Genomic DNA, 27,254 nt, shown 5'->3' with positions numbered 1-27,254 from the left:
CAAGTAGCCTACAGTGTACTTACTGGGGGCAATTAGGATTTGCTAACTAGAGAGTGATCTATGAGTGTTCAACTGGCTGCTAGCATTAGTCAGTATGTTTTACAGAGGGAATACATATGGCAAGTTTATTCAGTAGAACTTGCATGGGAATCTTTTTTTAATTAAGTTTTATGGGTATATAAAGAGCTGTATATATTTACTGTATACAATTTGATGAATTTGGGAATACATATACAACTGTGAAAGGCCATAAATGTATTCCTCCCACCCCCTTTTGTATTATTTTATGTGTGTGTGTGGTAAAACACTTATCATAATACCTATCCTCTTAGCAAGTTTTCAGTATACAATACAATATTATGATATACAGACCAACAGGTATGTGAAAAGATGCTCAACATTAATAATCATCAAGGAAATGGAAATCAAAACCACAATGAGATATCACCTCACATTTCTTAGGATGCCTATCATTGAAAAAAAAGAACAGCAACAAAAAACAAATACTGGTGAATATATGGAGAGAAGGGAACACAGCATTGATGGGAATTTAAATTGGTACAGTCTTATAGAAAACAGTATGGAGGTTTCTTGGGGTGCCTGGATAGCTCAGTAGGTTGAGTGTCCGACTCTTGATTTCAGTTCAGGTCATGATTCCAGGGTCATGGGATCAAGCCCCTTGTTGGGTCTGTGATGACAGCATGGAGCCTGCTTGGGATTCTCTCTCTCTCTCTCTCTCTCTCTCTCTCTCTCTCTGCTTCTCCTCTGCTCACACTCTTGCTCTCTTTCTCTCTCTCAAATAAATAAACATTATATATATATATGAAAAAGGAAACAGTATGAAGGTTTCTTAAAAAATTTAAAGGAAGCATTAGATGCCCCTGGAGAAGAGCTTGGTCAAGTATTTTCAAAGTAAAACTTTTAATCATAAAACATACAGTTAATGGGGCACCTAGGTGGCTCAGTTGATTAAACATCTGACTTGATTTTGGCTCAGGTCATAATCTCACAGTTCCTGGGATCCAGCCCCACGTTGGTCTCTGTGCTGAGCCTGCTTGGGATTCTCTCCCTTTGCTCCCCCATTTGCACATGCTTGCACAGGAGCACACATTCTCATGCTCAAAATAAATAAATAAACATTAAAAAAAAAAGAGCACTGGGTGTTATATGTAAGGGATGAATCACTAAATTCTATTCCTGAAATCATTATTACACTATATGTTAACTAACTTGGATGTAATTTAAAAAATGATAATGAATTAAAAATAAATAAAACAATAAAACAAAAAACCAAAAACAACAACAAAAAAGAAACATAGAGTTAAGTTGCTACAGACATTTTGTGGTTGGTTTTGCATATTTTCTTCAATTCTTATAATTGTCCCAGGCTAGAAATTACGTTTTTTTAAGGTTTAATGGTATACAGCATTATTTGTTATTAGTAACAAAGCATCTAGTATTATATTGAATTCATAAAACAGTAATTGTCAGAATAAGTAATTCTTTAATATAATAAATATGAAAATTTTATGGAGAATCTAAATGTAGACATGAGAGACATTTTATTGTTTCTATGTCTAACACAGATTTTTAATCTTGATTATTTTTTAATCATTGCTTCAGAATATCTGAATCTGTCTCTGCTGGCCTGCAGGAAAGATATGACATGCTAATAATATATGTGTTTATACTTTATAAATTTACGTAACTCTCTTGCTATTCATCTAATCAGTGATTTTGTAATCCCTGGTACTTTTGCCTTGAGGAGTTTTGCTAATGGGAAATTTTCAATTTGAAATTTTCTTCTGTTTAATCAATCATTTAATTCTTAGGATTCTGACCACTGCCTTAAAGACATTTGTCTTTAATCAAATGTTCTTAATGTAATCTATTGGATAAAAAATAGGTATATGAGTGGTGTTGAGCAATTTTTTGGTGAAATATTTCCCCTTTTCTGATAGACCCAAACATAGAAGTGGGCCCAATCTGCTGGTCCTGTAGTTGTGAACCTGATTGATCACTACTAGAGACTTAGATACCTGACCTAAGAAGGGTCAATCAGATGTTTTTCTCATAAGCATTTTTAACATTGTATTTCAGAATAATTTCTGTGTTATAGAAAAGCTGCAAAAACAATAGTAAAATTTTCATATGTCCTTCACCCTGATACTTCATTTGCTGAGTATTTGTAACTTCAAGGGAAGCCTGTGAAGATTGAGAAATGGCAGGCTTTTAAACTTCTCCTGAGCAGCCCATAGCTTCTCTGGCTTCTTTGTCTTGGGTTTGGTTGTTTGGCTCCTCCTTGTATTGCCCTACATACTTTCTTAATTTGATAGATGTGCTTATTATTAAGTGTGCCCTTCACATCTCTGATTATCTCACTAGTCCTAGTTCTGAGCTTTTAATCCATCTTCCCATTCCATGGAGGTCGTATTTCCATGAGCTGTTTTCAGCTGATGATTGAATATGGCAGGGTAACTAAGATAGGCCCATTCCTAGAAGGCACAGGATTCCTCTGACAGATGACTTTGACTTGAGGATACCTAATGGCCTTGACTAACTCTGTTTAGAACTGCATGGCAGTCTGGGATGATTCTTTCCACCAAAACTTTTTTTCCTTATTTTTCTGTTTAACTCACGGTGAAGCTTACATTAAAGTATGACAGTTCTTCCAGCTTCCTTCTTGTCCATTCTTGACTTCTTCTTGAAATGTTCCCTAGCCCCTTGTTGGCTGTTTGTCTATTTTGCTCCAGGGATGTCATGCTCTATTAACCATCCCCACAACTGCTTTCACTTTGAACTCTATTGCGTGTTCTTTGGATCTTGTTGGTTTTTATGATAATTGCAGCCCTCTGGTTTTTGGTGATTATCTGGCCTCTGTTATGTCCAGACCTCATCATATACATGGATATTAATGAGCCTGTCTCAGTGACCTTATCTCCTGTTGTTCCTGGTCAGCAGAAAAGAGCTACTTCTCAACTTCTTAGTGATGCTGGTTTCATTTTCACAGCTCATTCCTAATGAACTTAGTGAATGGTGTGTCCTCTAGGCCTCTCATGGAACACACCCTAGGGCAGATCTTCTGACCTTATATAATCTATCCATCCTGGTGTGCTCACTTTTCTCAGCCACTATTCTATTGCTTAAAGAATTGTTCATAAAAGAAGTAGAATCAGGAAATCAACATAGATTAAAAGAAAAAGAGGAAGGAATATGTTATTTTGGGGTGGGAAGTAGCAGAATTCAATTTGAAGTTAACCTGTTGCATTTGAGGAATGGTAAGAGTACAAGTCTAGTTAGAAAACCTGGCTAATTGGGGTGTCTGGGTGGCTCAATCAGTTAAGCATCCAACTCTTGGTTTCAGCTCAGGTCATGATCTTGTGGGTCATGAGATTGAGCCCCACATCAGGCTCCACACTGACAGCATGGATCCTGCTTGGGATTCTCTCTCTCCCTCTCTCTCTCTGCACCTCCCCCACTCATTCTCTCTCTCTCTCTCTCTCTCAAAATAAATAAATAAACTTTTAAAAAAAGGAAAACCTGGCTAATGAAGTAGATAAGCAAGCATGTTTTACTACAAGTCTAAGAGACTTTATCCATCCTTCTGAAGGAAACATTTTGATTCCATTTTTTCCATAATTGATCAGATGACAGTTTCCTGGATGGATAAATTAAAGAGAGAAAAAAAGGCAAGGGACACAACAGATGTGCATGAATGAAAGAATCAGGACATATACAGTGTATGGAAAAACATAATGAAAAAAATCATGCCTTCACACGCACAGAGCTTTTTTTTTTTCTTGCCATCCTCTTTTATTTTCTCTTGTGACCTATAGGATGAACTATTCAGATCCTTAAGACTCCCCATGATAATCTTTTTTCAGTGGTTTCCCCTTGAGCTACAAACTATTAGAATGTTAATTTAGTGAATTTACCTCAATCCCACTCAATATACTAAGCCAAGTACTAGTTTATTCCCTTTAATGAATTATACTAAGTAACATGCATATGTAGTATGCCAGACATTTCGTAGATCAACAGTATAACTCAACCTAAATAAAATTATGCAAATATTTTCTTGCACCTTATAAAGTTCCCTAAATATATCAAAAGTATTTCCCTCTTGCCATTATCTTGTTCACTTTCTTAACTCTAGATATCCTCCAGAGATAGGCTCAATCACAGCAAACTTGGCAATACTGTGGCCCTTTGAGCATCTCACATATAAGTCCCTCAACTCTAATATTCCCAGGTGTTCTATCTTTCTGAAGCTCCAGTCAGCTAACAGACATATAGAATTACCAGAGCAAAAGTCCCCCATACATTCAGGAAGCACACCCAAATTTCTAAACTAAATCTACAAATCAATACCTTTATAGAATAGTATTGTTCAAGCAAAAGATGTTCTTTAAGCAACTAATACAAATCCTACTATCTAAAGTCACTTAATAGAATCCAATGGGTAGAGAAAACAGAACAAAAAAAGAGGAAAAGTTTTGTATATTCTTCAATGCTGTGTCCAGATAGGACCTATGAATTTAAAACTCAGAAGAGTATTCTTCCATGAGGAGTAAAATGGTGATGCAGTACTTCTCACCTTCTTCTAGTTTCTTCCAAAATATACGTCTCCTCTATTTACCTTTGGAAACATTTTCAACTTAGATGGCAACACAAACAAGAGGTATAATTTTGCCTTATCAAGTTAGTACATTACTTTATATTTGTTTATGTCACTGCTTCACACACTAGACTTTAAGCTTCTTGAGTGCAGAGAATATGTTCTTTTGAATTTTTGATTTCTATTGCTTCTCACAAAGCCAAACATAAAGTAGGATCCCAGTTGCTTGTGTGCTGGCAAATTGAATCTCTGAAAACTAAGAAGTCCTCATTTGTAGTGTTTTTCAGTTCCCAGGTATAAATGGTTTTTTCAAGCTGCCAGGACATGGTGGAACACAGAGTTGAGATGAGATGCACAGCATGGCTGCCTGTAAGCTGATGTGCGCTGGCTCCACGTGTGCTGGCCTTTTTTTTTTTTTTTTTTTTCAGGCTTGTATTCTCCAGAGGAAAAGTTATCTGATGTTGTCCGTGACTCCATACAGGCCGTAACAGTTCAGAGAAAGTGACAAGTTCTAAATACAAGTCTAAATAATACAGCTTAACAATACAGCTGTATCCAAGTGTTTGTGGGCTACATGAAACATCCCTCCTATTGATTACTTTTACAACTGCAATAAAATTGATGTGACTCCACTTTCCTCTTCATTTTTGTACCATTTTATACAACTGACTTTTAAGCTTCTGCCTGTCTCTTAAATTGATATGGTTACCATAAGTTTTTTTTTAGGAACAAAATATTTTAGGTACGGCCATGTATAGCTGTTTATAGGCTGAACATCATAAATTATTTATCTCGATTCTTTGGTTGGTTAAGATAGCCATAGTAGGTCCTTTGTGGCATTTGTGAAGCCTCTGAAATTTTATGGAAAATCTGAACGTGTTTATATGTGATTTTTCTGTGGAGAAGTCTTCATCCATTTCATTAGACTCCAAAGGGACTGTTATGCTTTAAAAGGTTAAGAAGCTCTGCTTCAAACTATTTCTAGTTCTCCAAAGTTCCCATTCCTGTAATGAATTAGCAAATGCCCCTAATCCTTGAAGCTGTGCTATTGGCTGTCCAATACTAAATATTGATCTCTGGCTTACATGGCATGACATATCTATTCTAATCTTTTGAACTATTAACTATGAATGAAGAAAAAAAACTATAGTCTAAGAAAGACAACACAACTTTCTTTTAAGGCATGATATGTAAACATGAAGATTCTTTTTCAGTTCTTACTTTTGATCTTATAATACTTTTCCTAGATGCTTTTGGCAGAGTGTTAATACACTAGTGAAGAGCATGGCATCTAAGACGCAGAAAGCCTGGATTCAAATCTCAACCCTCAGCCATGTCAGATGTCTGGCCTTTGATGGCCTAAATGTCTTTAGGCCTCACTTTCTTCATCTCTAAAATGTAATTAATATTGTATAGTTCACTGACCTCTTTGAAGAGTAAATGGAATATGTCTTAAAAGCTGTTAGTAGAACACATAGTATAAAGTAGTCACTAAATGTTAATTACTCTGAGTATTTTCTTATTTCATTATCAATGATTTTCATGTTTCCCTTTTGGACTATAAAATTCTTGGGATGTGACATATTTATGACTGAAAACACAAAGCCACTCTCTAAATATTTGTTGATTAAGGAATAAAATGACAAAAAAAAATCTGATAGACAGTAACTTACCAGGACTACTTTTCTACAGTGAAAGTCACTTTTTTCAGGTTTTTCTCAAACAAACAGCTCTGTTTGTTTTGCAAGGAGAAGACTGAGTATAGCTTTGCGAATCTGTTTTGTTTTTACACTATAGATGATGGGGTTGAGCACTGGAGGAAAAAGCAGGTATATATTAGCCATCATCGAATGGACCACTTTGGGGGCTGATGGACCATAGCGATGCACCAAGGATAGGCTCATCATGGGGATGTAGAAAATAGCGACCGCTCCAATGTGGGACACACAAGTGCTGAAGACCTTATGGCGTTCTTCAGGGGAGGCAATACTGAGCACACAGCGAATGATCAAGATATATGACAAGATAATGCATGGTGTATCTACTCCTGTGGTCAGGATGAGATCAATTAATCCACAGATGCTGTTGGCCTGAGTATCTGAACATGCTAATTTAATCACATCTGGGTGGTAGCAGTAGGAGTGGGAAAGGACATTTTCTCTACAGAAATAGAGAGGCTTAAGGAGCAAAAGTAGTGGTACTATTAATACTACACTACGTATAATCATTAACAAGCTCATCTGAATTATTCTGGAATTAGTGAGAATAGTAGTATACCTCAGAGGATCACAGATGGCCACATAGCGGTCAAAAGCCATAGCCACCAGCACCCCAGATTCTATGACTGTAAATCCATGAAGAAAAAACATCTGGATAATGCAGGTATCTAGATTGACTTCTTTTGCATCAAACCAGAGGATACCTAATGTTGTTGACATTGTAGAAATGGCCAACCCCAAGTCAGCAGCTGAAAGCATAGAGAGGAAATAGTACATGGGTTCATGGAGACTCTGCTGGGTAATGATGACAAACAGGATCATGCTGTTCCCAGAGAGGGCAATGGCATAGAGACAGCAGAAGGGGATAGAAATCCATGCATGGACAGACTCTAGGCCAGGAATTCCAGTCAATAAGAAGGTTGGAAATTTAGATGTCAAGTTACTTAAGATCTGCATGTTTTCCTGGATTCGTAGCATGCTGTCCTCACAATGCTCACATCCTATAGGAATAATAAATTACATTGTCACACAAAAATTTCTAGATAAATTTTCTTCTGCTTAAGGAGAGCTATATAGGTCATAGATAAATACTCTATCATTGAGAAAACTCTAAATCAAACTCTATTTTAAGTATATATACTTTTAAATTCAAGGAAAATATGTCTAATTTATGATGATAATTATTTGCTATACTGACAGAATTTTAGTTCATAAGATTCTATGGATGGATAATTACTATATAATAGATAATATAATTCAATGCATTCCATTTTGAATAGGTTGTATATTAAATGACTAAGAGAAACCCACCTAAAGGTATCCGTGGCTCTCCAGTGCCCACATGGGTATCAATTTCCAGGCAAAAGTCTCCAGATTTTTGCTGATAATATCCAGTTGGAAGTTATCATTATATAAGTGCCATTTCAATCCAACAGTGTGGGTGAACAACCTCAGAGGGTAGATTTACAAAAGAAAACCAATGAAGACCAACTCCATAGAAGTTACTGGAGAGGACTATATACACTAAAGCAAGGCTAGACGCTTTACAGGAACCATTTAAACCAAGAGAGATGATGATATGACTGGGTGTTACATGAACAACAATGTCAAAGTGCTTAAGTGGTCAAATCTTCTAAGGATTAAAAATTTCAAATGCACCCAAGGAGCATAGTGACCCTAGAAAAAACAGTTGAGTCTAGGGATGACAGCTGAGAAGCTGCTACAGTGTCTTGAATGAATGGAAAAATGAGTATTAGAGGCACAGGTAAATTATTTTGGGAAGTCATCAGTGAAAGCAAGTGGAGAAATAGGCCATCACTAAAGAAGACCAGAGGTGGATGGAAGATTTCTACAAGATTAGACAAACTTAGAGAAATATATATATTTATAAACTGAGGCTACAGATATAGAAGATAGTGAGAGATTGAAAACATAGAACAATAGAGATTAATTGGTATAGAAAACTCAGTAAGAAAGTAGTAGGTGATTGAATACAGAGCATAACAGTAATTAACCCTCAGAAAGATAAGGATCACCATTTCCATTGACCTTCTAGAATAAGTGGCAAAAGAGTAGATTGATGGAGGGTCATGTGAGGGAATTATGAGGCAGTGCCTGTTTGGGATTTTTTTTTCCTTTTTTTAAAATTGTGGTCAAATAAATCTAATATAAAATTTACCATTGTTAGCATTTTTAAGTGTACATTTCAGTGGTATTAAATACATTCATAATATTGTACAAGCATTATCACCATCCATCTCCATAACTCTTTTCTTCTTGTAAAACTGAACTATATACCCATTAAACACTCAGTCCTCTTTCCCCAATTATCTATGTAGAGTTCTCACTACTCTTAACATCTCATATAAGTGGAATCACACAGTATTTGTCCTTCAGTGACTGGTTTATTTCACTTAGCGTAATAACCTGAAGAGTCATCTGTGTCATAAAGTATGTCAGAATTTCCTTTTGTTTCTAACCAGTGCCTACTTTTTTTCCTTATGAATTATTAGGGGGAAATTTGCTGCTGTTCAAAGCGTGTGGAGTGATGGAGGCTGGTTTGAGGACATGATAGAGGATTTAAATAGATGTTACAGGGAATAGAGGAGACAGTTGAATCAATACACACAGAAATGTTATATATATTATAAAATCTTGTTCAATTAAAATGTTTAACATAATTTTGAAAGCAATACATTTAATTGTTGAATTGTTAAAATCAATTCTAGGAAGACTTAAATCAAATAATACCAATGGTAGTTGTTGTAATGTTAATACTTTTCAATCAAGCTTTTAACAATACTAGGTAAAGTTTATTATCTGAGAGTAAATACCCCATAATAAGCATATATGTTACAATTCCTTTTAGGTACTTTCTGTGGTTCCTTTTTAAACTCTAGTTCTCAAGGTTTCCATTCAGTCTGTGAAAAATCATAATTTTTATCTATCAGCTAGTAGGAATCAGATATCTGTGTGGTATGTGGATCCCTTAAGACAAGATGAATCCTAGTGTTACCTGACTTTTCTGAAAGTTCATATGAATATTTGTGAATAGGCAACAATCAAAGTGTAAATTCAACACAATGGACACCTTTTTCTACCTTCTTACCAGCTCAACGTGGAAAGAGGAGCCTTCTTTGTCTTCACTCTCAGAGAGAGAACGAGATACAGTTCTGGAGCCATGGACTTTATACCAAAGTGGGTTTGATCTGTGGGGCCATTAGTGAAATGTGCATCTCCCTGAGGCCATATTCAGAGGAAAACTGAAATCTTCTGTCTCCATCTGTAAATACAGGACAATGCTGTATAATCTCAGAAGGATTTTAGCCACTAACTCAAGTGACTAGTAATCCACAGGGATTAAATGCAAAACATGTAATTATCCATATAAATGGAGAGTTTAGACAGTGTTCTAGGCCCTGTGGAATAGAGGGATGCATGTTATGGATTAAGGATTATCAGTATGCTGGGAAGACAGTACAGCAAACCAGTGTTCATTGGAATAACAATTATAGTGACAATTAGGAGAGAACATATCCCCCCAGTTTCCAGGCCCCTATCCTTACATTTTTGCATTGACACAGCGGGAGGATGATATATCCACTCCCAAACCATCTCTGCCCAGACACTCACTAGCTTTTCCCCAAGAAATGGGTCAGCTCTTCACATATAAATTGGGACTTCTTAAGCTAGTAGTTGAGTCACTGTGGGTGAATGAGTTCTCATGTGCATGTGTTCTTGCTCTCATACTTGCTGTTTTCCTGTGGTATTAAGTTCAGGGGCCTAAGACTCCTCGGGGAGTGTGACCATTGTTGTCAATGTGGACAGTTGCATTATGGAAGCAGGTTACTTTTTAGTCCTAGCAATTCTAATTCATTAAATTTTTTTTCATGTTTATTTATTTTTGAGAGAGAGAGAGAGCAGGGGAGGGGCAGAGAGAGGAGACACAGAATCTGAAGCAGGCTCCAGGCTCTGAGCTGTCAATACAGAGCCTGATGCGAGGTGCATTCTTATACACTAACAATGAAGCAACAGAAAGACAAATAAATAAACTGATCCCATTCACAATTGCACCACGAAGCATAAAATACCTAGGAATAAATCTAACCAAAGATGTAAAAGATCTGTATGCTGAAAACTATAGAAAGCTTATGAAGGTAATTGAAGAAGATATAAAGAAATGGAAAAACATTCCATGCTCATGGATTGGAAGAATAAATATTGTCAAAATGTCAATACTACCCAAAGCTACCTACACATTCAATGCAATCCCAATCAAAATCGCACCAGCATTCTTCTCGAAACTAGAACAAGCCATCCTAAAATTCATATGGAACTACAAAAGGCCCCGAATAGCCAAAGGAATTCTCAAGAAGAAGACCAAAGCAGGAGGCATCACAATTCCAGACTTTAGCCTCTACTACAAAGCTGTAATCATCAAGACAGCATGGTATTGGCACAAAAACAGACACATAGACCAATGGAATAGAATAGAAACCCCAGAACTAGACCCACAAACGTATGGCCAGCTCATCTTTGACAAAGCAGGAAAGAACATCCAATGGAAAAAAGACAGTCTCTTTAACAAATGGTGCGGGGAGAACTGGATGGCAACATGCAGAAGAATGAAACTAGACCACTTTCTTACACCATTCACAAAAATAAACTCAAAATGGATGAAGGACCTGCATGTGAGACAGGACACCATGAAAACCCTAGAGAAGAAAGCAGCAAAAACCTCTCCGACCCAGCCACAGCAATTTGTTACTTGACACATCTCCAAAGGCAAGGGAATTAAAAGTAAAAATAAACTATTGGGACCTCATGAAGGTAAAAATCTTCTGCACTGCAAAGGAAACAATCAACAAAATGAAAAGGCAACTGACAGAATGGGAAAAGATATTTGCAAATGACATATCGGATGAAGGGCTAGTATATAAACTGTATAAAGAACTCACCAAACTCCACATCTGAAAAACAAATAATCCAGTGAAGAAATGGGCAGAAGATATGAATAGACGCTTCTCTAAAGAAGACATCCAGATTGCCAACAGGCACATGAAAAGACTGACTCTTGATTTCAGCTCAGGTCAATATCTAGTCCCACATGGAGCTCTGTACTGGCAGCATAGAACCTGCTTGGGATTATTTCTCTTCCTCTCTTTCTTCCCCTCTCAAGTTCGTTCTCTCTCTCTCTCTGTCTCTCTCTCTCTCAAAATAAATAAATAAACTTAAAAAAAAAAACAAAAGAAATAACATGGCTGGTAACTCTAGGGCTTCTAGAAATTAGTGAATCCCAAAACTCTTCCATGATGGTCCATACCTAAGATACACACATTGAGAACTGGAAATCAAAGACTGAGTGAGACTCCAGGTTTATCTGGGTTTGGGGATAAGGCCAAGGCTCTGCTAAGTGAGGCATCATACCTCCTTGGGCCTTTCTTCTTCTTCTGCTTTCTGACCTCTAGCCTCAAAGATAGAGTAAGATTAGTTAGTGACCTCAGGCATAACAGATGTAGCAGAGAATCAATAATAAATACATAGTCAGGTCATCAGGGTATAAGTGGGTGAGGGTGATGACTGTAGATTGTAGCAGGTGCTGGAGGAGGTTGGAGGAGGGGATTTTAGGATGAACTATGAACTTGTTATGTTCATAACCCCAGCACCAAACACAGTACTGGCACATAGTAAGTGGTGAAGAAATGCTTGTTGACTTTGAGCATGAAATACATCATACTAATAACACTGTGTTTGGCTCCGTGCAGAGTAGACAATACTGATGATGCATTATTCCCCTCTTGAAGTTACTGTAGAACTGAGCTCAGACAGCAGATCTCAGCCCTGAATAATGTTTAAAAACCAGGAGAAGCTGACCTGCTTTTGTTAAGTTCTGACTGGCTTCTCTTAGCCACTAGGTCACCCTAGAGGTGTGTGCTGAGAGAAGAGAGGCACTGGGATGACTCTGCCCATGTACAAATGGGAAATCAAGTCTCTTGCTCAAAGTACTCACTTGATAGTTTTTGGAAATGAGTACAGGTGCCTGGAGTTAGTTACAGATTTGATGTCCTGGACCCACTAGTTCTTCAGGTTGTAATGAAGGCAATCTTCTATTTTCACTGATTCATGATACTTAAGGGTACTTCTAGTCGTGATAGAGCTGCACAGTTTAAGTAAGTAGGTTTTCTACTGGAGCTGGAATTCAGTGTGCTTCATTTGATCGTTTCATACTAACTAGGTTCTCTGATTGCCATTTTCTCCTGTCTCTGTGGTAGTCCCATCCTCTCATAGAATAATATTTGGTGCAACATAATCACTTCATAGGTATTTCTTGAAGATAAATGTAAAATGTTCCAATATTTTATATTTGTAAATAAAAAGAAGTGAGTGAGGGACAAATTGTTATTTATCTGTCAAAGGTATCTTATCAGACAGATAACAACCTTCAAAGTTTCCATGGGAATAATGAAAGGAGGCCTTGGGACTGAAATGTCTTGTATCCCATTTTGGAGGAAGGAGGCAAAAATGGACCTGCCAATGCCATCTTGTGGTCAGGAGTGGAATTGTTGTGACGATGGTACCAGGCACATGTAAAAATTTAATCATTCATTCATGCAAGTAGGTTGGTTTTTTGTTGTTGTTTTTTTTTTTTTGTTTTGTTTTTATAGTCAGCTAAGTTTGGGAAAGAATAGTGAATAATTATGTATAATTTTATATTCAAGTAAGAGGAACAGATGGTGAATAAGTTGGAAATAAAATATTTGTGTTGAAAGAAAATTGATGATATGTAAGTTGATAGGTAAGATATGTTGAGGTATGTGAGTTAAGAAATACCTCACTGAGAAAGTGGTATTAGTTGAGATCTAAACGGTGTTGAGAGGAAGATAGAATATTCTAGAAAATGACAGGTGGAGGAAGTGGGAAGGTTTAGGTCAAAGCACTAAAACGGATAAGAAGTGAATATATTTGAGGAGTGCCTGAGTAGCTCAGGAGGTTCAGTATCCGACTTTGGGTCAGGTCATGATCTCACGGTTAGTGAGTTGGAGTCTTGCATCAGTCTCTGCTGTCTGCACAGAGCCTGCTTTGGATCCTCTGTCTTCCTCTCTCTCTGCCCCTCTCCTTCTCTCTCTCTCTCAAAGCGAGATATTTTTGTATAAAAATAAATTTAAAAATATTAAAAAAAAAGCAGTGAGGGGTACCTGGGTGGCTCAGTCAGTTAAGCGTCCGACTTCAACTCAGGTTATCATCTCACGATTCATGAGTTCAAGCCCCACGTCAGGCTCTGTGCTGATAGCTCAGAGCCTGGAGCCTGCTTCGGATTCTGTGTCTCCCTCTCTCTCTGCCCTTCCCCCATTCACGCGCTCTTTCTGTCTCTGAAAACTTAATACAAGTAAAAAAAAAAGTTAAAAAAAAAGAAGTGAATGTATTTCGAGGAAGAATAGAAAGGGCAGAAGCATTGGAAAAAGGTAAAAACTGGTATGTTGAAAAAACAGAATATACTACTTAACAATAATAGGAAATGGATTACTTATAAAAAAATGCAACAGTATGACTGAATCTGAAAATATTTATACCGAATGAAAGATACCAGACTCGAAAGAATGTATTATTTATTATTTCATTTATGAAAGTTTTAGTGAGAGAGAAATTAATCTATAGTGAATGAAATCAGATCAGGGTTTTCCTGGTTTGGGTACAGAGGTGGTGATTGACTCCAGAGAGGCAAGAGAAACTTTTCTGAAGTGATGGAAATGTTCTATGTGTTAATTGGGCTGGTAGCTACAGAGGCATTTATATGTGTCAGTACTCTTCAAACTGTGTGTTAAAATACTTACATTTTATTGTCACAAGTTATTCAACAACAAAGCTGATTTTAAAAAGAGGAAGAGGCACTCACAATCACTAACTGATTTGCTGATAACAGTATCACAGTCCCTTGACAACCCTAAAATTTGGGAATCATGAAAATGCTCTTTCAGAATACTTATTCATTTCTGGGGACACTTTTAGTCTCCAATAGTGTTTCTTCTGGGGGAAGCAAACATGTTTCTGATTCTCCTTAAAGTACTTTCAACTGATGTTGGTTTTCGTATCATAAAGCCTGAGTTCCTAGACCCTCTTCACTGTTGGCTTTGATGGGAGAGTGTGCAGGATGATAAAAAGACCAATGCAACAATTGTATTGGATGTCTTTTACCTTGTTTGTGTGATGGTATTATGTATGCATGCATATATCCAAACTCATATAAATGTATATATTGATGTATAAATAAATATGTATACCTATTTTATACGTATACTCTATAAAGTTGAAAGACTAAGAAAAAGTAAGCAAAATACATTTTTCTAAAATAACTTGAAATTTTAGTTTAAAAGTAAATTAAATATTTACAAATACTAAAACTCTTTGTGACTTTCTCATTCCCTTAACCATAAATATAGTTATCCTCAGAAGAAAATCTTTTGCATTCTTTTCCACAACTTCTTCATTCTGAAATCCATTGTCATCTGGGAATAGGAAATTTTTGTAAGGAAAGACCAACACTCAGCATACCTAATACTCATGGTTACTGGTCTCTGAAAGTTGTGATTCTGGCACCAATTTCATATCTGGATTTTCAAGCTTTTTGGGAAGTTATCCTATTCAGGAGTCCTTCATCTTTTTAGATTGTCCCCTCCGTTCCCCTAGGGTTTGGCACTGAATTAACCTTTTCTGTACACTTCTGTTGTTGTTTCAATTACCTTTTTCTCATACTAAATTAAATCTCATCAACCAAGGATAATTTTAAAAAATAATTTGGGGCACTTAGGTGGTTCAGTTGGTTAAGCGTCTGACTTTGGCTCAGGTCATGATCTCGCAGTTGGTGAATTCGAGCCCCACGTAGGGCTCTGTGCTGACAGCTCAGAACCTGGAGCCTGCTTCAGATTCTGTGTCTCCCTTTCTGTCTGCCCCTTCCCTGCTCACACTCTGTCTCTCTGTCTCTGTCTCAAAAATAAACAAACATTAAAAATTTTTTTAAATACATTAAAATGCAGAAAGAAAATTAGAATGTCATAAATCTCTCACTCCTCTGAGTTGCTATTATTAGTATTTGGATTAATTTCCAGAGTCTTTTCCTATGCTTATATATTTCTTTTCAGAACTGGTATCACCCCTATGGGCAAATGTTATTTTTCTTTTTTCTTTAATATTCTATCTTGTCCATTTTTTTTTTACATCTTTACATACTCTTTGCAAATACATTAGTTAAATGATATATGATATTCAGTTGCTCTGTCTTCATCTGGGTCTTATAGATCAATATATGAATGTTTTCCTCTTTTTTTGTTTTATAAATAATGAATCTATACATTTTTTTTACTTATAAAATAAAATCCTATTTTTTAAAAAAATGTTTATTCATTTATTCTGACAGGGAGAGAGAGAGAGAAGGGAGGGACAGAGAAAGAGCAGGGAGAGAGAGAATCCCAAGCAGGCGCTGTGCTGTCAGTGCAGAGCCTGATGTGGGCTCTATCTCATGAACTGTGAGATCACGACCTGAGCTGAAATCAAAAGCTGGAGGCTTAACCAGCTGAGCCACCCAGGTGATCCTCAAATTCTATTTTTATAAAAGAGATTCCATGTGAGGAAAAATATGTACTTTTTAACTGTTTTGGTGGGAAAACAATTTTTAAGTTTGTTTGTTTGTTTGTTTGTTTATTTATTTATTTATTTATTTATTTATTTATTTATATTTGAGAGAGCGAGAAAGAGACAGAGAGCACATGTGTGAGGGGGGGAAGGGCACAGAGAGGGAGAGAGAGAATTCCAAACAGGCTCTGCACTGTCAGCATGGAGCCTTATGTGGGACTGGATCCTAGGAATCATGAAATTATGACCTGAGCCAAATTCAAGAGGTGAATGCTCAACTGACTGAGCCCCCATGTGCCCCTGTTTTGGTGGAAGTTTGTAATCACCTTTTTAACAAGGTATACCAACTTATACTTCTACTGACAGTTTAAAAGTATTTTCAACTTTGTGATCTGTGGAAGATAGCATTCTTTTTAAATCTTCACTAATTTGATAGGTGGACATATTTTTTATTATTTTAATATTTTATTGTGTTTTGGGCATTGGTCAACTCAGGATTAATGATCAATCACATTTCCCAGAGAGCTTTTATGGGCATTCTAAAAATTGGTCCTTTTCCTCTAGAAGGTTGCTAACCTCTGGACCTTTTGTTCACAGAAAAGACTTTGTGCTGGCCTGGCAAACTTTCTGCATCTATATGTTCCTGGATCAGTGTGGGGGGTGGGGCGTGGGTTGGCTATGTTGCCATGACCCTTGGCTCAGGGATCTTTTCCACAACAACCTTGAATAACCCTGTTCCTGATCTGCTTGGTTCTAACTCCATAGATGATGGGGTTGAGCATGGGAGGAACCAGGAGATAGAGATTGGCAAACATGATATGTACTGCTCGGGGCACATGATGTCCAAAGCGGTGGGTGAGAAAAGTGAAGAGGGCAGGGATATATAAAGCCAAGATGACACAGATATGGGATGCACATGTACCAAAAGCCTTGAGCCGGGCTTGACCAGAAGGCAACCCCAGAACAGTTCTCAAAATCATCACATAGGATACACTGATGACACTCATATCAAAGCCAACCACAGAGAAGGCCACAAAGAGCCCATATGCACGATTTACTCTAGTATCTGCACATACCAGCTTTAGCACAGCCATGTGTTCACAGTATGGCTGGGGAATGATCTGGTTGGGGCAGAAGGGCATCCTGGAGACCATAATGCAGAAGGGGCTCACCAACAGCAATGCTCTCATCATCACAGCTGCTCCCAATTTACCCACTACAGCTGGGGTCAGGATACTTGAGTGACGGAGTGGGAAGCAGATGGCCACATAACGGTCCAAGGCCATAGCCATGAGTACCCCAGACTCCACAGAGGAAAAGGCATGGATGAAGAACACCTGGATGAGGCAGGCATGGTATTCAGTCTCATGAGCATGAAACCAGAGTATAGCCAGCATTTTAGGTTGGGTGGAAGACGAGAGGACCAGGTCAGTGATAGCCAGCATGGCTAGAAAGAGGTACATGGGCTCATGCAGAGTGTGGTCAATTCGGACTATATGGAGGACAGTGGTATTGCCAATTATAGCCACAACATACATGGCACAGAGAGGAAAGGCAATCCAAAATTGGGAATTCTCGAGTCCTGGGATCCCAAGTAGGATGAAGGACACAGGATAAGATGAGTGGTTCCCTGAAGCCAACATCACAGGACAGTTAATTTGTTCTCCCCTGAGAAGGTAAGGTACTATCTATAGATGATAATAATAAATTATCATTATTATTTATAATCTTTTGGAAGAGGCAGTTAAATAATAGGGCAATAATGTCTAATGGTAAGCTGAAATAATTTCAAATATTTTAATAAATACATTTTTGCAACTTAAAGTAATGCTACTCTTTATTCTTCATTCATGTTTATGTCATTCAAAATGGGGTCAGAACATGCTAGCTGCAATTGTAATTTCTGTATAAGAAATAATATTTTTCTTGGAGCGCCGGGTGGCTCAGTTGGCTAAGCGTCCAACTTCGGCTCAGGTCACGATCTCACAGCCCGTGAGTTCGAGCCCCGCGTGGGGCTCTGGGCTGATGGCTCAGAGCCTGGAGCCTGCTTCCGATTCTGTGTCTCCCTCTCTCTCTGCCCCTCCCCTGTTCATGCTCTGTCTCTCTCTGTCTCAAAAATAAATAAACATTAAAAAAAATTAAAAAAGAAAAGAATTAATATTTTTCTTGAAAGTAGAATCTGCCAAGGGAAGACTATCTTGACAAATAACATCACTAATAGTAATTCTTGAGCTTCTATTCTTTAGAATGAACTGATTTGTTTTACCTTTCCCAAGGTCCTTTTCACCTCTTTGTTTAAGCCAGTTAGGCAACTTTTCAGGGTTGGAAACCAGTTTGGAAAACATTTTGGCTGAGGGCTCATAACAGTGTATGTAGTGATGATGAGCTATCTTTGACTCTAGGAGTTACCAGGAGAATTTGGGCTGGAGGATGACAGACTGACAGATTGTACACCTGAAATTAAACCTGTTATCTATAGTGGATGTCTCCTCCTAGATTAGGGGCCAGCAACTGTTTTCTGTAAAAGGTCAGATAGATCACACATATTTTAGTCTTCATGGGCCATACATTCTCTGTTGCAAGTAGTCAGTTTAGCGATTGTAGCATGAAAGCAGCCACAGTCAATACAGAAATTTGTGAGTGTGGCTACATTCCAATACAATTTCATTTTTAAAACAGACTAGAAGCTGGATTTGGTCTTCAGGTGATAGTTTACTAATTCCTCTCCTATATGATAAATTTTCATGATATCACCAACATGAGCACCTCTGTATTTGGCATAGAACAGGGATTTAATAAATATTTGCTGAAGCAAACAAGAAATATGTGTCATTGTTCAAGGGCAATGGACTTTTCAACCGATTAGCCATTCTTAAAATGTCTTGACAGAACCTTCTAAACACTACTTTGATGCCATGTCACAAGACAGCTATATCTATTTCTCACACTAGAGTCTGAACTCCTGTCCATTGAAAGACGTGAATGTCATCTTCTGCTGATACTTGCATACATGGTTGATCTTGTCTGGTCTCTCTGGTGACTATGACCTACCTGAGAGTCAATGACACAAAAGCTTACCTGGTTCTTAACACCTTTCCACTTTTTAATCTCACTTGACCTGAGCCTTTCCTTGAACACATTCATTCTTTCTCCTCCATAACAGTAACACCCAGAGATGAAGAATATCTTTTCAGATTTCCCTTAATCATTTATATCTGGGGACTAAGAAATGTTTCATTCAACCAGACTTAATGGTTCCTAACAAGGGTTTCTTTGAGATCCCAAATAGGCTAAACTCTCTGATTTTCACTAGATTTATAACATTATGAGAGAAATGGGACTCAGAACTTACAAATCTTACTCTAAATTGGAAACTTTACTATTCTACCTAGACAATAGCTATAGGTTTGCTCAAACCAAATACTCCTATCCAAGCCACAGTAAAAAATTAAGAAACACACACATTGTCTAGTGTCTAAGGCTCTGTTTCATCCCTTTCAGCCTGGCTTGGTCTTCCAGTGAAATATTCTGTTTGAATCAGAGTCTTCCTTTCTCCTTCTTTTCTGTGCTCTGTAAGTCAGCCTCCATTTGTGAGGATGAAGTCACCGAGGCTCATAGGCACCTGGAAAAGCACTTAGACCATCTTCATTCCTGCACTGGGCACTGGTAAAGATACTGGCTAAAACTACACTTTAACAAAAGGTATGCTATTCTAATTAATTATGATAGACATTGCTGTTTTTATAAATATAACACTATATGACTTTACATGTTATTGTTTTTAACTCTCACACACTTCTGCCCATCAGCCTTCATGGAGAACATACCTATTTTACATACTCCATTTGGAGTGGTGACTCTTCTTGATGGTGACCAGGGACCCAAGTCTGAGATAGCTGATGGGGCCTCTTGACAGGTGTCTCTCGTTCTTTTCTGCACTTACATTCCCATGGAATCTGGTGTCCTCACTATCAGCATTTCCTTAGTCTTTTTTCCCCCTCAGACTTATGAACCCAACATGTGCAGAGTTAAGGTTACAAGTCATATGGAGTGGACAGGGAGTTAACTAGTCTTGTATCATTTTGTGCAGTGTGTGAGGTTTTCAATAGTAATTCTGAGGGGGAGACACAGGTTATCAATTTGCTGCTGGGTTGAGGGATGGAAATTTGCATTTTCTAAAGAGTAGGAAAAGGAAGAGCAATGTAATTTCCCTTCTTGCTCAACATTCCTCCTCCTTTCCCTTTTAAATATGTCCCTGTCCCTGCCCTTATGTGCTACACCTCTTGTGAGCATAGTGCATACTGAAAGAAGAAATTAAGTCATCTTTTCCAACATTATACCTAAGATGATCATACAACGAACTTCAGATTCAATTTTTCTTTTCTCCAGAATACAATCTAATTTGTAAGAACTTGGCATAGCTTTTGGTTCAAGGATTCTGTTCTGACACTAATGGAGCTCAGCTTTCATCTGTGAGTATAGGTTTGAATCCAGTGCTGATACCATTACCTCTGTTGGCTTCCATTACTCCACTCATTATGTGGAAATAGTTATGTCCATCAGTTTAACCAAGTTGCTCAAGCCTGAAAGGGTAGAGGAAAAATGGGCTGAGATCTTGCTAAGGAATAGCTGCAGGGAAATTTAGACTATTCTGTCACTTTGGGGTATCTAAAACTAAGGCATGGAGCAAGAATGCTAGAGGAAGGTAGAGTTCAGATCCAGCGTCCTTTGTGGAGGGATTGTGTATGAGGGAAGCTTCCTGCTTTTCTAGAATTTTCCTGGAGGACACAGTGTGAGCAGCGAATTATCTCCCCATCTCAGAAAGAAATCCAACAGTCATGGATCTCTTTACCTGGAGCCTCCATGAGTCATGCCATCCTTCAAAGTGTATTGCCTTATCTTTCAGCTTCTTAGAGCCTCTGTGAGTCCTATTGTTCTTTGGGAAGGGCAGAGATGACTGAGGCACAGGGGACCGACCACTCACCTTGAGCTCTGCTTTATCTCTGACCATAAGCAGCTTAACTGACTCCTCTGTGACTCAGCTTTTCACAGAGACTGTAGATTAAGACCTATTTAAAGACCTGTAAAGTATGGCCCCTCTCTTCCCCAAGCATTAATTCTTTCCCTCCTCTTGGAACCCACTGCCTCATACACTGGCTTCCTCTGAGATTAGAGAATAAAACTGGAAACATTAACCCCTAACTTGCCTCTCTCCTCTGTATACACATAAACAAAGGCAGCGTATTTGAATGGATGCACAAAAGTGTGTGTTGTTGAGATTACAGGAGTATGAGCTTATCAGTATGCATGTATTTTTGTTAGTAAATTCCCCTTTGTGAAGCTGGAAAGTCCTCACTTAGCCCAAACAGGTAAGCCTATGCAGAACTTCCTCTCACTCCCTGTGTAGAGCCTTGCTGGTATTCTCTTATTTATTATTTCTTAGCATTCCCTGGTATAGGATAGGTCAAATGAAGACTTGACAGCAATTATTTAAAAACAGAGGGTAAGGCTTTATTTGCAGAGTTCAAAGCTGTCAGACTTCAGAAGCTATGCCTCACCAAATCAAAATCCAACATACATTTACAGGGAAACAAATCACACAAAAATTCACCAAGAGTATCAAGTTTACAGCAATCTGTTTATGGTGAATTGCAATCATTATGTTCACAAAGGTCATGGTTTATTTTAATACATTAGCATAACAAAAATCTGACTACAACTGTTTTTGTTAGTCCAGGTTTAGAGGAAATAGTCAAGGTTTTATTATCCTGGGGATCAGGCTGACATTGTAATTTTGGAGTTATCTCTGTTTGCTGATTTTTCTCTTTGTCTGTTTCTTTTAGCTGTCAGATATTAAACACTTGGTGTAATGGAAGAGAAAGAAGTGCCAGGTTCTTCTTCTTCCTTCTTTTGTTCTTGTTCTTGTTCTTTTTCTGCTCTTATTCTTGTTCTGCTTGTCCTCTCTTTCTCCTCCTTTGTCTTTGTCTCCATCTCAACTTCAGCAAGTTCCTGCGATGATACATTTCACTGAATCAAAACTACTCTCTGTCAGGCAGAGACATAATACTTGTTTTAATTATTCTACATCATGTAGTCTTAACAGCTACTTTAGAGGTAGTTCTATCTTCTGCATTTTACATATAAATAAATAGAGGTTTAGCTAGGTTAAGTTACTTCATTAAATACAAGTAAAGGGCAAGTCTTTCTGACTCAAAGATGTCACTTTTCCTGCTATATCATACTTTGCACATGTTATGAGTATTAGGGCTGAAACTAAGGTCAGGTAAGGAACATATTTCTCTTGGGCATGAAAGAAGGGTGCTATAAAAAACTCACCCACCAATCAGATAAATAACATTTTATGCAGTGTGTTAAGAAATAAAAATTGATGCAAAAATCTGTAATGAACAGAATATCAAAATTCTCACTAAAGACCAGAGCTGTGCCAAGCAACAGTGTCCTGTAGCAAAATGCAAACTATGCACCCCTATGTACATATTTTTATGTATTTTTAATACTTAATGTTTTCTTGAACATTAAAATATTTGAGACATTGAAAAGTAATTATATTAAATACCACACCGTTATTTTCAATTTAAGTATTTTATTAATACCAAAATAGAATAAATTAAAATTTATATTTCATCTAAAGTCAAATAAAAATTATTTAGAATCCTCATTTACTCATGAGAAAACTTCCAACATGGTAACTTTTTGAAATGACATAAGCAAAGAAGTACTTACGTACTTACTTACTTACTTTATTTATTTATTTTTAAAGTTTATTTATTTTGAGTGAGAGAGAGAGAGAGAGTGGGGTACGGGTAGAGACAGAGGGAGAGAGAGAGAGAATACCAAGCAGGCTCCACACTGCCACTGCAGAGCCCAATGTGGGGCTTGAACTCATGAACAGTGAGATCATGTCCTGAGCTGAAACCAAGAGTAGACAGTCACTTAACCAACTGAGCCACCCAGGCCCCAAGTACATATTTAAAATAGTAACAATAATTTATCTAACATAAAAAGTACTAGTGCGCATTTTTTTTCCTTTTGCTCTAATACAGCTTGGCATGGCACTGTTTTTTATTTAAAATTTTGATATTTTATGAATCATGGAATAAAAATTATTTTATTTTATTTATGTTTTTTAAACTTGATTTATTTATTTTGAGAGAGAGAGGGAGAGAGAGAGAGGGGAGGACAGAGAATCCCAAGAGGCTCTGTTCTGTCAGTGCAGAGACCACATGGGATTTGAACTCACAAACCATGAGATCATGACCTGAGCCAAAATCCTGAGTCTGTAGCTTACCAACTGAGCCATTCAGGCACCATTGCCCACACCCCAAATAATTTATTTTATAAAAATATTGCATTAAAAAATTTTAAACATAATTACTGAATTTCTCTTTAAGAGAGAGAGAGAGAGAGAGCGCGCGCGCGCACACACACACACACACACACACACACACACACGCGCGCGCGCAAGTCCCAGGGGAGACACACAGGAAGATGGAGAGAGAGGATCCCAAGCAGGCTCAATGTCCATCTAAGATTCTGATGTGGGGCTTGATATCATGGCCCTGAGATCATGACCTGAAATGAAATCGAGGTTGACACTTAACTGAGTTAACCACCCAGGCACCCCTAGTTACTGAATTATTGAATCCCTGTAATTTTACTCTCCTCAATGTATTGTTGGCTATTAGCAATTGTCCTTGGTGTATCTCCATCTTAATATGAATAAGGCCATGAGCACTTTCATGATTCTGAGTTTCAGGGGAAAGTTTGAACATTCATATGTGTTTCAAACTTCTAGAGAGTTTTTGCAGGATATTTTGTCTCTTCATTCATTCTCATTTCCATCTCCTTCCTTTTACTCTGCAAAGCCTAGAGAGGAAGAAAAGAGATAGTATTTCCTCTTTCAAATTTCTACTCCAGTTTCTCCACCTCTCTGTCTCCTTGGTTCTTCTTCACCTCTTCTCCTGCTCCTTTATTTGTATCTTTACCTGCTGTTCGTGGGAGGAAGATATGACTTTGCCCTCACAGGACTCTATCAGAGAGAAGAGAAGTGAGAACAAAGAAGACCAACTCCTTGCAAAAGCCTCTGAAATGAAAATAAAGGAAGAGAGGAGGGATTACTCACCAATTTTCATTGAGCCTTGGAGTCCAGATGAGAAGACTCAGGCCCCATGCTGGATGCCAAAATGAAGTGATTTGGAGTGGGGTCTGAGAGTGAATGGTCAAGAAAGAATTCTTGAGATGTTTTTCGTGCAAAAGGGTGTTTTCATTATAGCCTGTTGACAGGACCCATGAGCAGAAAGAGCTGCTCCCCCCACCCGTGACCCTTCCAGGGTGGGTTATGTGTGACATTCCTCAGGACAGAGGACTTAAGACAGAAATGACTGTCTTAATAATTTACAAGGAAAAGAGCAATCTCCAGAACCCCATAGACTCAATTTCCTAGAGCCCTAACATCACCCTCTCCTCCATAATGATGTGGGGAACATAGGCAAGGAGAAAATGTAGATGAAATTAAATTTATTTATAACCTGCAGCCCTTTGACAAATACTTGAGATAGAGTATAACATTCCTCCAAAAAACTCCCAACTGTCTTGTCTTAATGTTAATGCCTTACAAGAGAGAAAAATAACTTTAGCTCAACAATAGTAAGGCCTCCAGGATCTTATGAGTCCAAATTGGCACATGAAAGCCCTTTTGGAAGCCTTTCTTTTTCCTTAACTCCCCCAACTCCCAAACATAAAATCACAATCCCAGTGCAGCTCTTTCAGTCCATGGGTCCTATTCATGTGCTTTAAGAAAATCACCATTTTGCATAGAATTTACCCTATGACCCAACAATTGCACAAGTAGGCATTTATCCAGAGTCTACAAAAATACTGATTCGAAGGAGCACATGCACCCAATGTTTATAGCAGCTCTATCAACAATAGCCAAATTAGGGAAAGAGCCCAAATGTCCATCCACTGATGAATGGAAAAAGAGATGTGGTATATATATTTAATGGAATAATATTTGGTGATTAAAAAGAATGAAATCTTGTCATTTGCAACAACGTGGATGGAAGTAATGTATTATGCTAAGCAAAAATAAGTCAATCAGAGAAAGATGAATATCATATGATTTCACTCATATGTGGAATTTAAGAAACAAAGCAGATGAACATAGGGGAAGGGAAGGAACAATAAGATAAAAACAGAGAGGGAGGCAAATCATAAGAGATTCTAAAATACAGAGAACAAACTGAGGGTTGCTGGAGGGGAAGTAGGTGGGGGGGGATGGGCTAATGGGTGATGGGCATTAAGGAAGACACTTGTTGGGATGAGCGCTGGGTGTTATACGTGAGTGGTGAATCACTGGGTTCTGCTCCTAAAACCAGTACTACACTGTATAGTAAGTAACTTGAACTTAAATAAATAATTTTTTAAAAACTCAATGTTATGAACCAAAGACATCTCAAGAATTCTTTCCTGGCCTCCACTCCAGATCCCTGCTCACCCCATCCCCCCTCCCCCCAACTCCAAAACCACATCAAGAGGACCTCTATTATGAAAGCTGTAAGGGCTAGGAAGAAATACATAGTTCATAGAGGTAGCCAGTGCAGGCCACATCAAAGAAGGGAGTTGTTTCACCACAACCATAGCATAGTTGATCTAGAACAGGAAGCAGATCCAGAATTGAGAATCCTCTTATCTTGGAAAGACACAGGAAGTGGGTTGGCGCCAGTCCCTGGTGGTGGCATCAGAGGATCACTGCTGATGGAGAAGGAAACTATCCTCTAAAGAGACTAAGCAAGTAATAAACATGCTGTTTTTGAGAAGGCTGGGAACTATGAGAGCTGAGTGACCAGAAAATTGTCTGAACAAGAAACACTAATTATATGTTATAAATACACATATTTTTCCTAAACTAAATTAAAGAAAAATTGAGTTATCCTGTTTATCCTGATGGATGTGTTTATAAATCACATGCCCAGATATAGAATGAATAATAAACACTTCAAATATTAAATCTCCAAATGGAAATGAATCACAGTAAATGCTATGTTAATCCCTGTCCTTTTCTGCTCATAAAAGTCAATTGCATCTAAAGAAAGATACTATGTTTTCATGATGCCTATGGACATATCTGAATACTCTTCTGTTTTAGAAACATTACTTAAGATAAATTTGAAAAATCAAAAAAATGGATAGAAGAAAGGAGGGTGTGATCAGTTATGATTAATAATAAATATATATTTGGTCTTTGTCTACTTTTCTGGCAGAGAGCTCCTAAAACTCTTGGACTTTCCTAAGTGATAAGAGCCATTAAGGTGTCTTTTATTATGTCAATGACATGACATTCTGACCCCACACAAGGATAGGGCCCACTTGCCAGAGGAACCAGCCACGTGATTGGAGAGTGGGAACTTTCAGTTCCAATAGACCTCCAGGGAGGAGAGAGGGGCTGGAGTTTGAACCAATTGCCAATGGCCAATGATTGCATCAATCAATCATGCCTATGTAATGGAGCCTCCATAAAAACCCAGAAGGACAAGGTTCTGAGAGCTTCAATGTTGGTGAACACTTGAAGAGTGGAGAGAATTGTTTGAGAAAAAGCCCACTGACCCAAACAAAGGAGGGATGTGGAGACTCAGAACACAGTGAAGCCAGGCTTTAATCAAAATTCTTGCAAGAGCAGGTGTCTGATGGACAGGCACACTAGGGACAGTTATAGCAAACAATTTATTTCCTAGTGTGCAAGTCCCTCCCCTAGTTCCTCATTGGCTAAGTACTACAAGGGTTTCAGCCCTACCCAGGTGTTGCCTATGCCCATGTAAGGCAAAAACTAGTGTGATTGGAACAAATGTACATTCCCTGAAGTGAGGCAGAGACTTTTAGTCACTCCTCCTTGTGTTTTTTGATGCATGCTCATTGCAAAGCCTACAAAAATAAGCCTTTGAAAAGGAGAGGGGAAGAAGAACCAGGAAGTAGAGTGTCCAAGAGTTTCAGACTCCACTGTGGAGGGAGTTCGAACATATTTCCAATAGGTTGTAAACCTACTGTTAACTATACAGCACAGTTTTTATTTGGTATTTCTGAAAATGAATCATCTCCCTTACTTCTCACAATAGTACCCCTGGCAAAGGCATATAGGTTCAATGCCCTTTCCCCATCCTTTGCGCTATGCATCTCCTCCCTCTGGTTGCTCCTGAGTTATGTCCTTATAATACACTGGTAATCTAGTAAGTAATATGTTTCTCTGAGTGCTATGAGTTGCCCTAGCAAATTAA

The 27,254-nt window shown here is 38.0% G+C and overlaps 2 protein-coding genes across 3 annotated transcripts in view; one reads left to right on the top strand and one right to left on the bottom strand.

Moving 5' to 3' along the window:
• LOC106966067 (olfactory receptor 51H1-like) overlaps positions 1 to 27,254 on the top strand; it is a 281,581-nt gene that overhangs the window by 144,682 nt on the left and 109,645 nt on the right. The window contains exon 2 of one of the 2 annotated variants that reach the window (XM_053203609.1): positions 9,449 to 9,534. The exons of the other annotated variant lie outside the window; for it this stretch is intronic. Within the exon in view, the coding sequence (XP_053059584.1) occupies positions 9,449 to 9,534 (86 nt within the window). The remainder of the gene's footprint in view (positions 1 to 9,448; positions 9,535 to 27,254) is intronic. 2 annotated transcript variants of the gene reach the window in all.
• LOC128311856 (olfactory receptor 52R1-like) lies at positions 16,662 to 17,615 on the bottom strand. The gene has a single exon (XM_053203615.1). The coding sequence runs from the start codon at positions 17,604 to 17,606 to the stop codon at positions 16,662 to 16,664; it is 945 nt and encodes a 314-aa protein (XP_053059590.1). The 5' UTR covers positions 17,607 to 17,615.

Source organism: Acinonyx jubatus, chromosome D1, assembly GCF_027475565.1.
Source record: "Acinonyx jubatus isolate Ajub_Pintada_27869175 chromosome D1, VMU_Ajub_asm_v1.0, whole genome shotgun sequence".
NCBI classification, from domain to species: Eukaryota; Metazoa; Chordata; class Mammalia; order Carnivora; family Felidae; genus Acinonyx; species Acinonyx jubatus.
Note: the sequence above shows the minus strand (reverse complement) of the source record. Positions and strands in the feature narration are given on the sequence as shown.

What these genes read in the sequence shown, in the direction of transcription:
- LOC128311856 (XM_053203615.1), bottom strand. Translation starts at nt 17,606, where the DNA reads ATGTTGGCTTCAGGGAACCACTCATCTTATCCTGTGTCCTTCATCCTA.